Below are 12427 nucleotides of genomic sequence, written 5' to 3'. Positions count from 1 at the left end.
AAGAGTGTTGGTTCGCGATTGAAGAGTAACTGTTAAGCGAATACTGGAATCTAAAGCGTTACGCTTGAATAACGGTGACAAGTTTTAATCACCTCTTTTTGAAACACACTGCGGGTAACAGGCTTTTCCATTTTAACCAACTATATTGTTGTTCTAGTCAATGTTGCATTTTAGCACGAGGATAAAGCAGCCCGCTCAGCTCCTACCCTCTTTCCCAGCACAGTTAGAACTTGTTCAGTTTACCAACAAACTGGCGCCCTAGAGCCGCGGGGAATTCAAGGTCAAGGGGCGGGAGCAGGTCTCGGCCAATCAGAAGCCAGGCTCGAGTCTCTCGCCCATCCCAGCGGTGTGATTGGTGGTTTCCCGCGGGCGGAAGCGATCCTCGGCGGCTCCGCCCCGCGACCTCCAGCACAAGCCAATCGTCTCCCGGCGCTGGAAAGAGCAGAAGCCGCGCGAGCGATTTAACATGGCGGAGGACGCAGCCTCAGCGGCTCCGAGCCCGCGAGGGCGTGCTGACGGGGAGGATGCGGGCCCCTCGGAGGAGCGGACGGTGGAAACGGCGAGAGAGAATCAGGAACAGTTTGAGTGCCAGGAACTGCTCGAATGCCAGGTGCAGTTGGAGGCCCCAGAGGAAGAGGAGGACTCGGGCCTGGTAGCTGAGGCCGAGGCGGTAGCTGCCGGCTGGATGCTCGATTTCCTCTGCCTCTCTCTTTGCCGGGCCTTCCGTGACGGCCGCTCCGACGACTTCCACCGGACCCGCGACAGCGCCGAGGGTGAGTGCCAGGCGCGGGCCCGGGGGTCTGGTTTGCCGCGCTGTCCTCCCGGGGGGTGGGGGTGTCGGGGCTCCTGCGGCGCCGGAGCGAGGGCTCCAGGCTCCGAGTTGAACGTTAGTTCGAATTCCGCGTCGGCCTCTTAGCAACTCCTCGTTTTGCTCAGATTCTCAGTTTTTCTCCGGTAACGGTAGAATGAGAATAAGACCCTCGGCTAGAGTTGCTAGAGGGTTAAATGAGTGGAAAATGTATAAAATTGCACCTAACCTAGTGTCCAACTCCTTTTCTTTGGCGCGTGTATTTTTTTTTTGAACTGAGTTATTCCTGCAATGGCATTTATTTAGCAAGTCACTGTGACCTAGGCTTCAGTGTTTTCTATGAATTTGTGAGCTGTTTAAATCAGTATAGGCTTCATAATAGAGGTAACCGACGGTGAAATCCGCCTAAACAATGCAGCTTGTAAACGATGGACAAAGACATTGACGCGTAGAGACTAGCTGGCTTTTTTGAATGATGCTCTAGTATTTGTTTAGTTGGCACCCAACTATTGCAGCTGAGTGCAGCCCCAAAGCTAGTGTTTAGTGGAAAATTAAATACTTCAGAAAACCATATTGACACATTTCTTGTTCACGGTTATCCCATGAGTTACAAAAGTAATCTCAGTTTATAGAGGAGTGAACTAGTTAAGCAACCTAAAGTATTGATAGGTAGGTTAAAAAGATTGTTCTAGACCCATGCCTTATCATCCAATTCAAGAACCGTTCCTCTGTGTCCGGATAACATTACAGCCGTGGTTAATTAACATTAATTAGAAAGTTAAATCCTGGAATGAAGCCAGTTCACCATAATTAGAATTTTTAAAAAGTCCTGTTTGGGGAGGAGGTAATGATATATTTCCTTGTTCTCTCAGATGAAAGGGCACTGAAGCAATGTAACCCTAGTAGCAACTGCTACACTTAGTACCCAGGTCTTGGTTTCTAATACCATTCTTCAGAGAAATTGCCTGATTCTAGGACTAGGACAGGAAATATGCAAGTTGAACCTGGAGTGTCTGTGACAGAAAGTAAGGAAGTGCTAGAAACAAAGCCAAACAAGACTCCCAAACTAACAAAAACTCCCACAAAGAAGGGGGCCCAAGGGGACACAAGAGCCAATTACAAGAACTCCCAGTGGCCAAAGCTGAAATAACTCAAGCAAGAAAGTAAAGTACAGTTGACCCTTAAACAACAGGTTTGAACTGTACCTGTCCACTTACGTGCCAGTTTTGTTTTATTTTGTTTGCATAGTAAGTACTACAGTACTACACGATCTGTGGTTGGTTAAGGCCGGCTATAAAGTTACACAGGTATTTTCAACTGCTCAGAGGATCAGGGCCCCTAACCCACACATTGTTCAGGAGTCAACAGTAGTGTTGGATTATAATCCGAAGTATACAGTATCTGTAAGCCCATACTGATGTAAATAAATGGCAGAATAAATACATGAGTGGGAGAAGAGACAAATCTCCTATACAGAAGAATTCCTCTGTCCTCAAGGAGATGAGGCATAAATTACCATTCCTTAAGTATAGGCTGTGCGAAGTGACTTTCTTCTGAAGAGTGTAGTGTAGAAAGGGAGAGAAAGAATAACTTTTGGTAGAGAAACCTGACAAACACTGCCTCACCTAGGTAATCAAGGTCAACGTCAGCAGTGATGGTTGGTAGCTTGTACACTTGATATAATGTGATGAAAATGGAACTTTACCCCTGTGATCTTCTTCCCGAAACCCTGTAATTCTAGTCTAATCATGAGAAAAACTTCAGACAAAGCCCAATAGAGAGGTACATTCTACAAAATACCTCAAAACTGTCAAGGTCATCGAAACCAAGGGAAAGTCTGAGAAACTTACAGCCAAGAGATCCCTAAAGAGACATGACAGCTAAATGTAATGTGGTACCTTGGATGGAATCCTGCGGCAGAAAAAAGATGTTAAGTAAAAGCTAAGGAAATCTGAATAAAGCATGGACTCTAATTAATGATGTATCAATATTGGTTAATTACTGTATCAAATACTAACATAAGATGCCAATAATAGGGGGAACTTGGTAGAGGGTATATGGGACTTCCACTGTCTTTCTTCACTACATTCTGTGAATTTAAAACCATTCTAAAAAGTAAAGTTCATTTAAGAAAAAATAAATAAATAAAGACGCCTTTCAAAGTTCTAGCCCAAGACCCAAGGAATAATCTAGGCCACCTCCATTACTTTAGGATTAAAGGCACAGAAACCCAGAAAGAGTAAACTAGTTTTCAATTTGCATTGCTAAATCAGTGACAGATATACAAATTGTGAACATAGTGTTGTCTCAATATTCCATTTTTTTAAAAATTGAAGTATAGTTGATTTACATCTGCATTCCATTTTTGACTGAAAGGACTTCCTTTTATGAACTCTTCTGTAGAGTTCCATTTACTACAGTTTTCAAGATTGTAAAAATATACAACAAAGAGCATGCAGCTCCCAAGTGAATTGAGTTTGATCTCTGGCTCTGCTAGTTTATAGCCATGATACTTGAAGCAAGTACTTGGTACCACCACCGTTTCCTTGGTACCACAATTTCCATCTGTAAAATGATAGTAATAATAATATCTACCCTAAAGGGCTGTTGAGAGAAGCAAATGGACTAATGTATATAAAGCAGAGTCTCTCAGTCTCAGCCTGTTGACATTTTGTACCACATCATCCTTTGTTCTGGGTATGCTAGGGATGGGGGGCAGGGGGGCGGTGCAGGGGTAGAGATTCTCCTGTGCATTATAGGATCCCTGATCTCAACCACTAGGTGTCAGTAGCACCCACTCCTCCCCCTTTCCACTTATGACAATTAAAAAATGTCTCTAGATATCGTCCCTAGGGGACAAATCACCCCCAGTTGAAAACTACTGGTAAAAAAAAAAGGGGGGGGGGAGAAAACCACTGGTATAAAGTGCTTACAATAGTGCCTGGTGTTAAAGTGCTTAAGTGTAGTTGTTGCTGTCATCAGCTCCTCCCTCATGTGTTTTTGTCAGCAGTGTTTGGTTACAGGTATGGAAAAAGCAGATAACCAGGTTCAACCAGGGTAGATTTTCATAGTTTTTGTTTTGTTTTTTTGCCTAACGGGTACAAAGAATAGAAGGTCAATGGTTTGTGGGATATCTGTAGTGATTGCATAGTAGACACACTGAAGATGAAGAGAAGTGAAGACAGAAGGGATCTGGACTTTCTTCCCTTGACTAGATTAGATCTTTCTTTTGTTTGCTCCTATACCGCACTTATCCTTTATGACACATTAACATTTTAATTAGTCACGAATAACTTTAATTTGTGCCTTCTCAGACTTTATTTCCTCAGAGAAACCTTTCCTGGTATCTGCTCCCTCTAAACAGCTACTGAAATACATTCTAAGATTTCTTTGTAATATGCGTTCATAGCATTTTGTACTTGTCTTTTTCAGTTTTCTCCACAATTTTGCTTTAGTTGTTCAGTCATTTGTCTTTTATTGCTACATGATAAACCTGTTGAAGACCAGGATTATGGTTTACTCATCATTGTACATACTCACTGCCTAGCATAACATCTGGGTGGGCATTCAAATATTGGGGAGATTAATATTAATATATTTTTAAAAGCTTTGTAAACTGAACGGAATCTCACTGAAACCTTGACAGAATTAATATGTTTCCTATAATATTAGGCATTTTAAGGTATAAAGTTAGGTTCCAACCGATGATTTGACACATTTTATAAATTTGGATCTAAATCTCCCTCTTTGTTACTTGTGATGCTTACTTTGATACTTGTGATACTTAATGCTACTTGTGAAAGTATGTAGTTTTTGGTTTAGGTGTTTTTTTTTTTCCGGGGGGCAGGTAAATAGGTTTATTTATTTAATTTTTTTTTTTTAATGGAGGTACTGGGAACTGAACCCAGGTCTTCCTGCATGCTAAGCATACACTCTACCACTTGAGCTATACCTTCTTCCTGGAAAGTATGTGGTTTTAAATAGGTATTATTCTGCATATGAAACCTCAGTTTTATTTTGAAAGAAAAGTGTTCATTGTTATTCTTTTTTCTGATTCCTTAAAAATTGTCTATAAGTAAAGCATACATCTCTAAATTTGTAATAGTCTTTGGGTGAGATTTATAGCCTATTACTCAGTAAACCACACAGAGGCACTGCTGGGTCAAATTTGGTGTTCTGTTTTGTTTTATGTTTTAATAAAAATCACTTTTTCACTTTCAGCTATTATTCATGGACTGTCCAGTCTAACAGCTTATCAACTGAAAACTATATACATATGTCAATTTTTGACAAGAATTTCAGCAGGAAAAGCCCTTGGTAAATATGTTTTTTTTTTTAATTGAAGAATAGTCAGTTTACAATGTTGTGTTAATTTCTGGTGTATGGCATAGTAATAGTTATACATATATATTACTTTTCATATTCTTTTTCATTACAGGCTATTACAAGGTATTAAATATAGTTCCCTGTGCTATACAGTAGGACCTTGTTGTGTATCGGTAAATATGTGTTTTTATCTTTCAAGTAAGTTCCCAGGTGATTGTGATGCTTATTGGGGAACCATGCTCCTTGGACTCTGTCTTAAAGATATCACTGAATTTGACTGGATGGTAACTTTGTGATGACTCTTGTTACTATCATACATAACACTGTTTTTTACTGGCAATTGTGATACTTGAAACCTCTTATTTGAGCTTGATTTCAGGACTTACTCAATAATAGAATGTGATTTATAGTTAAAATAGCTTTCTCCTTTGTCCTCATAGTTTATTTTAGATTGCAGCGGCCAAGCCTGGTTCAGTTTATCAGTAATGGCTGATATTTACAACATGGTCATTTAAAGGACCTTTTGATGCAAATAATTACATATTGTTTCTTACAATTTACAAAATGCTTTCCCAATAGTCTCCAGTGGTAGGCAATAATTATACAAAACCGTTTACTTATAAACATGTTGCATGACATAAAATCCCAGTGTATTAGTACCATTCTCATGGCCTTAACTAATCTGGCTCTGGCTCATGTTGTGTGCTTTGTTGTGGGGATGAGGTTAGGTCTGGCATTGGTGCCAGGACCATAAGTGAATTAAGACTAGAGGCAGAGTAGATACTGGGGAGACAGTAGATACGTAGGCTGGGCTAGTGGCTGAAGAAAACAGGCTGATGTAGACGCAAAGAATTCCTGACCATGCAGTCCACAAGTTAACATGGTTAACAGAGTTGTTTTGTAAATGTAACAAAATATTCTAAAGGTGCTCAGTTGGACTTTGCATATAGCAGTTGTTCAGTATATCTTCGCTTCTCCCTCCAACAACCTTTCTTCCCCCAAAAAAGGTGGAAAAAAATCCCTGTTTTGTGTGTGATCCCATTGTTTAGTCTTGGAATTCACCGGGATCCTCTTTTTGGTACATCTTAGATGTAATAAGCCAAGGTCAGTGATCAAGAATCAATACATTTCACTATAATGGACTCAAGTGTGGCAGCATTTAAAGTTTCTTTTTAAGTCATATATTGGATTTTCAGCTATATGTAACCCTTTTGCACTTTTTTTCTTTTAGTGATTGCTGTATAGCAGCACTGCCTAATAGAAATATAGTGTGACCCATATACATGGTCAAAACTTTTCTAATAGCTATGTTAAATAAAGTAGAAACAAATTGGTGGGATTAATTTTAGCAATATCTTATTTAATCCAATATTTCTAAAATACATGTCAACGTATAATCAGTATAAAACATGCTAATGAGATATTTTACCACTTTTTTTTTCAGTAGGTCTTTGAAATCTGTTGTGTATTTTACACTTAAAGTACATCTCAGTTTGGACTAGCTGTGCTTTAACTGCCCAATAATTATGTATAGCTAGTGGCTACCATATATTAACTTGAATCTCCTGTCCCACTTAGCCTTAATTTATGGCAAATGTCTTGCAGGGGAAACTTTTGTTTATGGCAGGCTCCCTGCTCTCCCTCCTCATAAAGGGACTTGATCTCTGAAGATCTGTGCAACTTCGGGAGATTTCCCTACCTTTCCACCCCAGCTTCCTGCGCTGCCCCCAGTATTCAGCAAATGTTTTGTTGGGAAAAGTCAAGCATGTGTTTTCAGTTCCTCTAGTTTCCCATCCACCAAGCTAGTCCCAAGGAAACCACCAAAAGCTTTCCTTGTTTCTCTTACCCCAGTAAAACTCCTGCCTGGAGTACACCAGATCCTCAGCCTTATCAGCAAATGAGCCCAGGGAAGAAAAGAGCTGCAAATCATCAGCTTGCCTGAGAAGGACTCTCTCTGGAATGTAGCTCATCTAATTCTCAGTGCTTACACAGCTGTCCCATGTCTTTTGTGACATGATTGTAATTTATCCCAAATTTTTTCTGGTTTTAGTGAGTGTTGTCCTGCTGCAGTATCCTACATCCTACTGGAAAGTGAAAGTCTACGCTATGACTTTTTTAGGAAGGCAGATGAGTAAGAAGGGTTAGATAACGTCAGTCACAGACTTATTAGGAATGATGAGTATTGAAATGAGTTTCATGCTGATCTTCACTCTAGTGTCACTTTCTCAGAGAGGCCATTTCTAAAAGAGCCTACTCCTCTCCCATTATTCCTTGTTCCTAATGCCTTTTTTATTCTTTTTAGCTCTTGTTACTCTGAAGTTATTTATTTATATGTTTATTACCTGTCCTGCATTATCATTATGAACATAATAAGAATAGAAACTTTGTTTTATTCACTGAGGTATCCTCAGTTTTTAGGCAACTGCCTACACATAGTGAATGCTTAATACTTGTTGAATGAATGGATTAGAGATTATAGATGCAAGACATACATAGTGAAGGTGCTGAATGTCAGATTGAGATGTTTGTATGAAATTTACTAAGTAGTTACCAGCCACTGTCAGTCTTTGCTTAGAATAACCTGATGAAAATTCTGTTTTAAGAAAGTTTAACAGTAGTACAATTTTCTCACTAAATATTCACATAATATTTATTGTCAGCATTTTATAAGTGAAAAAACTGAGGCTTAGAAGGGTGAAATAACTTTCAGCACCACACAGATAATACACAATGGAGTCTGGAATAAACTCCAAAGTCAAGTTTTAAAACCACTAGATTGGATATGATGATGACAAAGAGGAAAGAGTAAAACAGTGACTTCTTAGGTTTGAAGCCGTGGTGATTGGAAGAGTATTGGGAGAGAAATAACTTCTCAAATGATCCTGTTTCAGATATCTACAAAATACATAACAAAGATTTCAATTAGTATATGGTAAAATCCAATTTCAGTAAACTAATTTCATGCTCTGTCTTGAGGTTTGTTATATTGCAGTTAAACTTTAAAAATCACTTAAGAATTCTCTTATTGTGACACTTTATGTAAAGTTAGCTTATTTCAGCTCTTAAAATCAGGATTTTAGTAGAGAAAAGCTTCAGATGTTTTGTGGACTCATCTAGCTTTTTCTTTTTTTTAAAGTTGATTTTAATGAGGAAATTAACATAACAAATTAAGTCACTTCTCTAAACTGGTATATACAAGAGTAGTGCCTGGCCCATAGTATACACTCAGTCGATATTTAAAGAAATGTATTTATAAAAACTTAACACCGTAAGGTTCTCTGTAGCTTTCTAAGTTACTTTTTTTCTTTTTTTTGAAAGATGCACAATTTGAAATTGATGAACGAATTACACCGTTGGAATCAGCCCTGATGATTTGGGCTTCCATTGAAAAGGAACATGACAAGCTTCATGAAGAAATACAGAATTTAATTAAAATTCAGGTATGAGTATCACTTTATATTTATAATTATTACTTTGCTAGAAAATACAAACATAACATTTAAAGAAATTAAGAGCCACTTAATAGAAGTTGGATGGTAAACCTATGGTAAAATTTAATGTAATCATTCTCTTTAGAAATTTGACTTTTGGTTTATAGTCTTGACATGTAATCTGAAAGCTGGGACTTAATGTTTGCTACCTATGTGCATATTGCCCCCACTTTGGAAAATACATCTGACCTAATTAATGATCACCAAACAGCTTTCAAAAACCAGTTTGTGCTTTCCCATTTAAAGATTATCAAATGGTGAATGAATGGAATTTTGTGATTAAGAGAATGTCAAATTTTAACTGTATAGAGAGAATTTAGTAGACTTAATAAAGAGTGAGAAGCCAAGGAAAGTCATTCAAAGGAATAATAGCAGGGACAGTATGTTTTGCTAACAGGCAAAGCAAATACCCAGGATTTTCATAGTTAAATAAATTTTTCCTGATTTTTCAAAAAAATGTCATGGTTGAGTAGGAGAAAACAGTCCAGGTAGTATTCCACCTTCACAAGAATTAATTACTGATAGTGTGGTGACTATCAGGTAGAATTAAGACCTGAAGAATGTGGTCAGAAAAATGACTGCTTTTATTAAGAACTTCAACCCAGGCAGAGATATGTCATGTTATCCCAATCTTTTGGAACTCTAGGGGAAGCAGCCCTTGTTAAAATATACTCATATAAAATTGAGTGGGGTTACCATAAAAACACATAGCAAACATGTAATAATATGTTGCTTTCTATTTGCCAGATACTGTTCTAAGCACTTTCATATATAATTCTTTAATTCTCACACTACCCTAGGAAATAGGTACTTTTATTTTCACCATCGATAAGAAACTGAGGCACCAAGAGGTTAAATAGCTTGCCCAGGTTTACAGAGCTACCCACATGATAATGGTGGTCTTGTATCTTACCACATATGGTATCAAAAAGTCCAGTTTATAAAATGATTATTCAAAAGCATCTGTCTTCCTGGCTTTCTACTAGAAATTTTCCTGGGCTCCTAAGTAGCAAATTTTGTATATTCTAATCATCATAAGTGCTGTCAGTCTGCCTCCTCTCTCATTTCCCTTTTGCTCAAAATTAGTATTTTGGTGGGCCCTCAATGTACATGGTATAGCTCCTAAGTTATTTATTAACACTTGTGTTTAATTTGGCCTAAATTAGAAAGAGATAGAATGCTGGGCGTTTATTAGTAAATATTCGAGGGGCCAATGAAAAATTTTCATATCATTTCAAACAATAGTTATTTTATCTCTGAAAAGTATTTTATATCATTTGTCAAGTCAAAATTATTAAATTGCAAAATAATATTTTAAATGACATAGTCCAGGGTTATTTCCATGTTAAACAATTATTGGATATTTTCAAAAGCAATCTAAGGTATGTATTTGTCATCCTATCTTTTAGGCTATAGCTGTTTGCATGGAAAATGGAAATTTTAAGGAAGCAGAAGAAGTCTTTGAAAGAATATTTGGTGACCCAAATACTTGTACGGTAATTATTTAAATTAGAATCAGAATTTTAGAGCCATTTATATGGAATAAAGAAAATTGAAAGAGAGAACATTGGAGGAGAAAAGAAATGCTTTCTCTTTTAAGTAGTATAGAGGAGTACTGTCCAATAGAAATACAATGCCAGTCACATGTGATTTTAAATTTTCTAGGAGCCACATTAAAAGAGTAAAAAACAAATAAAACTAATTTTAGTACCGTTTAACCCAATATATCCAAAAACATCGTTATTTTTGACAACCAACATAAAAAAGTATTGGTAAACTGATGATTTGCAGCTCTTTTCTTCCCTGGGCTCATTTGCTGATAAGGCTGAGGATCTGGTGTACTCCAGGCAGGAGTTTTACTGGGGTAAGAGAAACAAGGAAAGCTTTTGGTGGTTTCCTTGGGACTAGCTTGGTGGATGGGAAACTAGAGGAACTGAAAACACATGCTTGACTTTTCCCAACAAAACATTTGCTGAATACTGGGGGCAGCGCAGGAAGCTGGGGTGGAAAGGTAGGGAAATCTCCCGAAGTTGCACAGATCTTCAGAGATCAAGTCCCTTTATGAGGAGGGAGAGCAGGGAGCCTGCCATAAACAAAAGTTTCCCCTGCAAGACATTTGCCATAAATTAAGGCTAAGTGGGACAGGAGTTTGAAGTTAATATATGGTAGCCACTAGCTATACATAATTATTGGGCAGTTAAAGCACAGCTAGTCCAAACTGAGATGTACTTTAAGTGTAAAATACACACCAGATTCCAAAGACTTACTGCAAAAAGAAAAAAGAAAGAAAAAAGTGGTAAAATATATCATTAATACATTTTATATTGATTATAACAGTTTTTTGGTTTTGGCCAGTTTGTTGGTAAACTGGACAGTTTCAATCTGGAGAGAGATGAGGAGCTGAGCAGGCTGCTTTATCCTCATACTAAAAGACAGTACAGTTGTCCCATGGTGTCTGCCAGGGATTGATTCTAGGACTCCCATTGGATACCAGAAATCCAAGGGTGCTCAAGTTCCTTATATGAAATGGTATATAATGGTATTTGCATATAACCTGTACACATCTTCTCCTATACTTTAAATCATCTCTAGATTGCTTACAATACCTAGTACAATGTAAATGCTATCTAAATAATTGCCACCATGTGGCAAATTCAAGTTTTGCTTTTTGGAACCTCCTGGAATTTCTTCTTCCCAAATATTTTTGAACTGCAGTTGGTTGAATCCCAAGATTTGAAATCCAGGATACAGAAGGCTGACTGTACAAAAAAGGGAGTGCAAAATATCTCACTAATACTGATTCATGCATTAATATGTTTCTTCTGTTTTCCTTAGCCTTTAAAAAGGAAACTGCTTATGATAATCTCTCAGAAAGATACATTCCATTCCTTTTTTCAACACTTCAGCTACAACCACATGATGGAGAAAATTAAGAGTTATGTGAATTATGTGCTAAATGAAAAATCGTCCACCTTTCTAATGAAGGTATGCGTATTTCAGAGAGATTCTAAACGTAGACTTAGGAGAAACTGTTACAAGAAAGGAGAATGCTTGAAATAGAAATCCTTAAAAACTAATCAGAATTTTATTTAGTGATTTTATAGAAGAACGTGGCAAAATGTTAAAAATAGTGAATCTAAAGGATTTATTGGTGATCTTTGTAATATTTTTATTTTTCAAAATGAAAAGTTGAGGGGAAAACTTACCAAAATAAATTAGGAAGTAAATGAAAAGAAATAATTCGTTTTAATTTAATTAAATTTAAAAGAAGTTTTTAGCGTATTTTTGAGAAAAGTCAAGTTGGACTGAAGGACAGTTAAAATTTTTTTTGTATAACATTTTATCCTGTCTTAGCCTCAGAAAGTTTTAACTTAATATGTTATAGTGGAGCATTGATTAATTTGAGGTAGTTTTATTTTTTAAATACCTGGAATTTTATTTTAAAGTGACATTTTATTCTAAAATTGCCTAGACAGCATTGTGTGTATTAAATACTTTTATAAGGAAAGCCCTTCTCCATGATGCTTATAAACCAAGTATGCAGCTGATGGTGATGTCATAGTTACTGGGAAATAATAATGCACTGCCCTTTATTGGCCTGTGAACAGATATTAGGTTATGATTGTCAAAGAACCAGAAGGCTTAAATGCATTTCTTCCTCTCCCACAACCCCCCTTTTTAAGGCTGCAGCAAAAGTAGTGGAAAGTAAAAGAGCAAGAACAACTTCTCAAGATAAATCTAATGGTGATGATGTTGAAATGGAAACTGAAGCTAATTTGGATATAGGAAAAAGGTTTGTGAG

The 12427-nt window shown here is 37.4% G+C and overlaps 1 protein-coding gene across 4 annotated transcripts in view; it reads left to right on the top strand.

Moving 5' to 3' along the window:
- The first annotated feature begins 381 nt into the window (after positions 1 to 381).
- Positions 382 to 12427, top strand: part of TERF1 (telomeric repeat binding factor 1) — a 30349-nt gene continuing 18303 nt past the window's right edge. For all 4 annotated transcript variants that reach the window (XM_072951807.1, XM_006202417.4, XM_072951806.1 and 1 more), the window contains exons 1-6: positions 382 to 773; positions 5030 to 5125; positions 8453 to 8574; positions 10035 to 10121; positions 11461 to 11610; positions 12309 to 12418. In XM_072951807.1, the coding sequence (XP_072807908.1) occupies positions 467 to 773; positions 5030 to 5125; positions 8453 to 8574; positions 10035 to 10121; positions 11461 to 11610; positions 12309 to 12418 (872 nt within the window). In that variant the 5' untranslated portion in view covers positions 382 to 466. The remainder of the gene's footprint in view (positions 774 to 5029; positions 5126 to 8452; positions 8575 to 10034; positions 10122 to 11460; positions 11611 to 12308; positions 12419 to 12427) is intronic.

This window comes from Vicugna pacos, chromosome 29 (genome assembly GCF_048564905.1).
Source record: "Vicugna pacos chromosome 29, VicPac4, whole genome shotgun sequence".
NCBI lineage: Eukaryota > Metazoa > Chordata > Mammalia > Artiodactyla > Camelidae > Vicugna > Vicugna pacos.
Note: the sequence above shows the minus strand (reverse complement) of the source record. Positions and strands in the feature narration are given on the sequence as shown.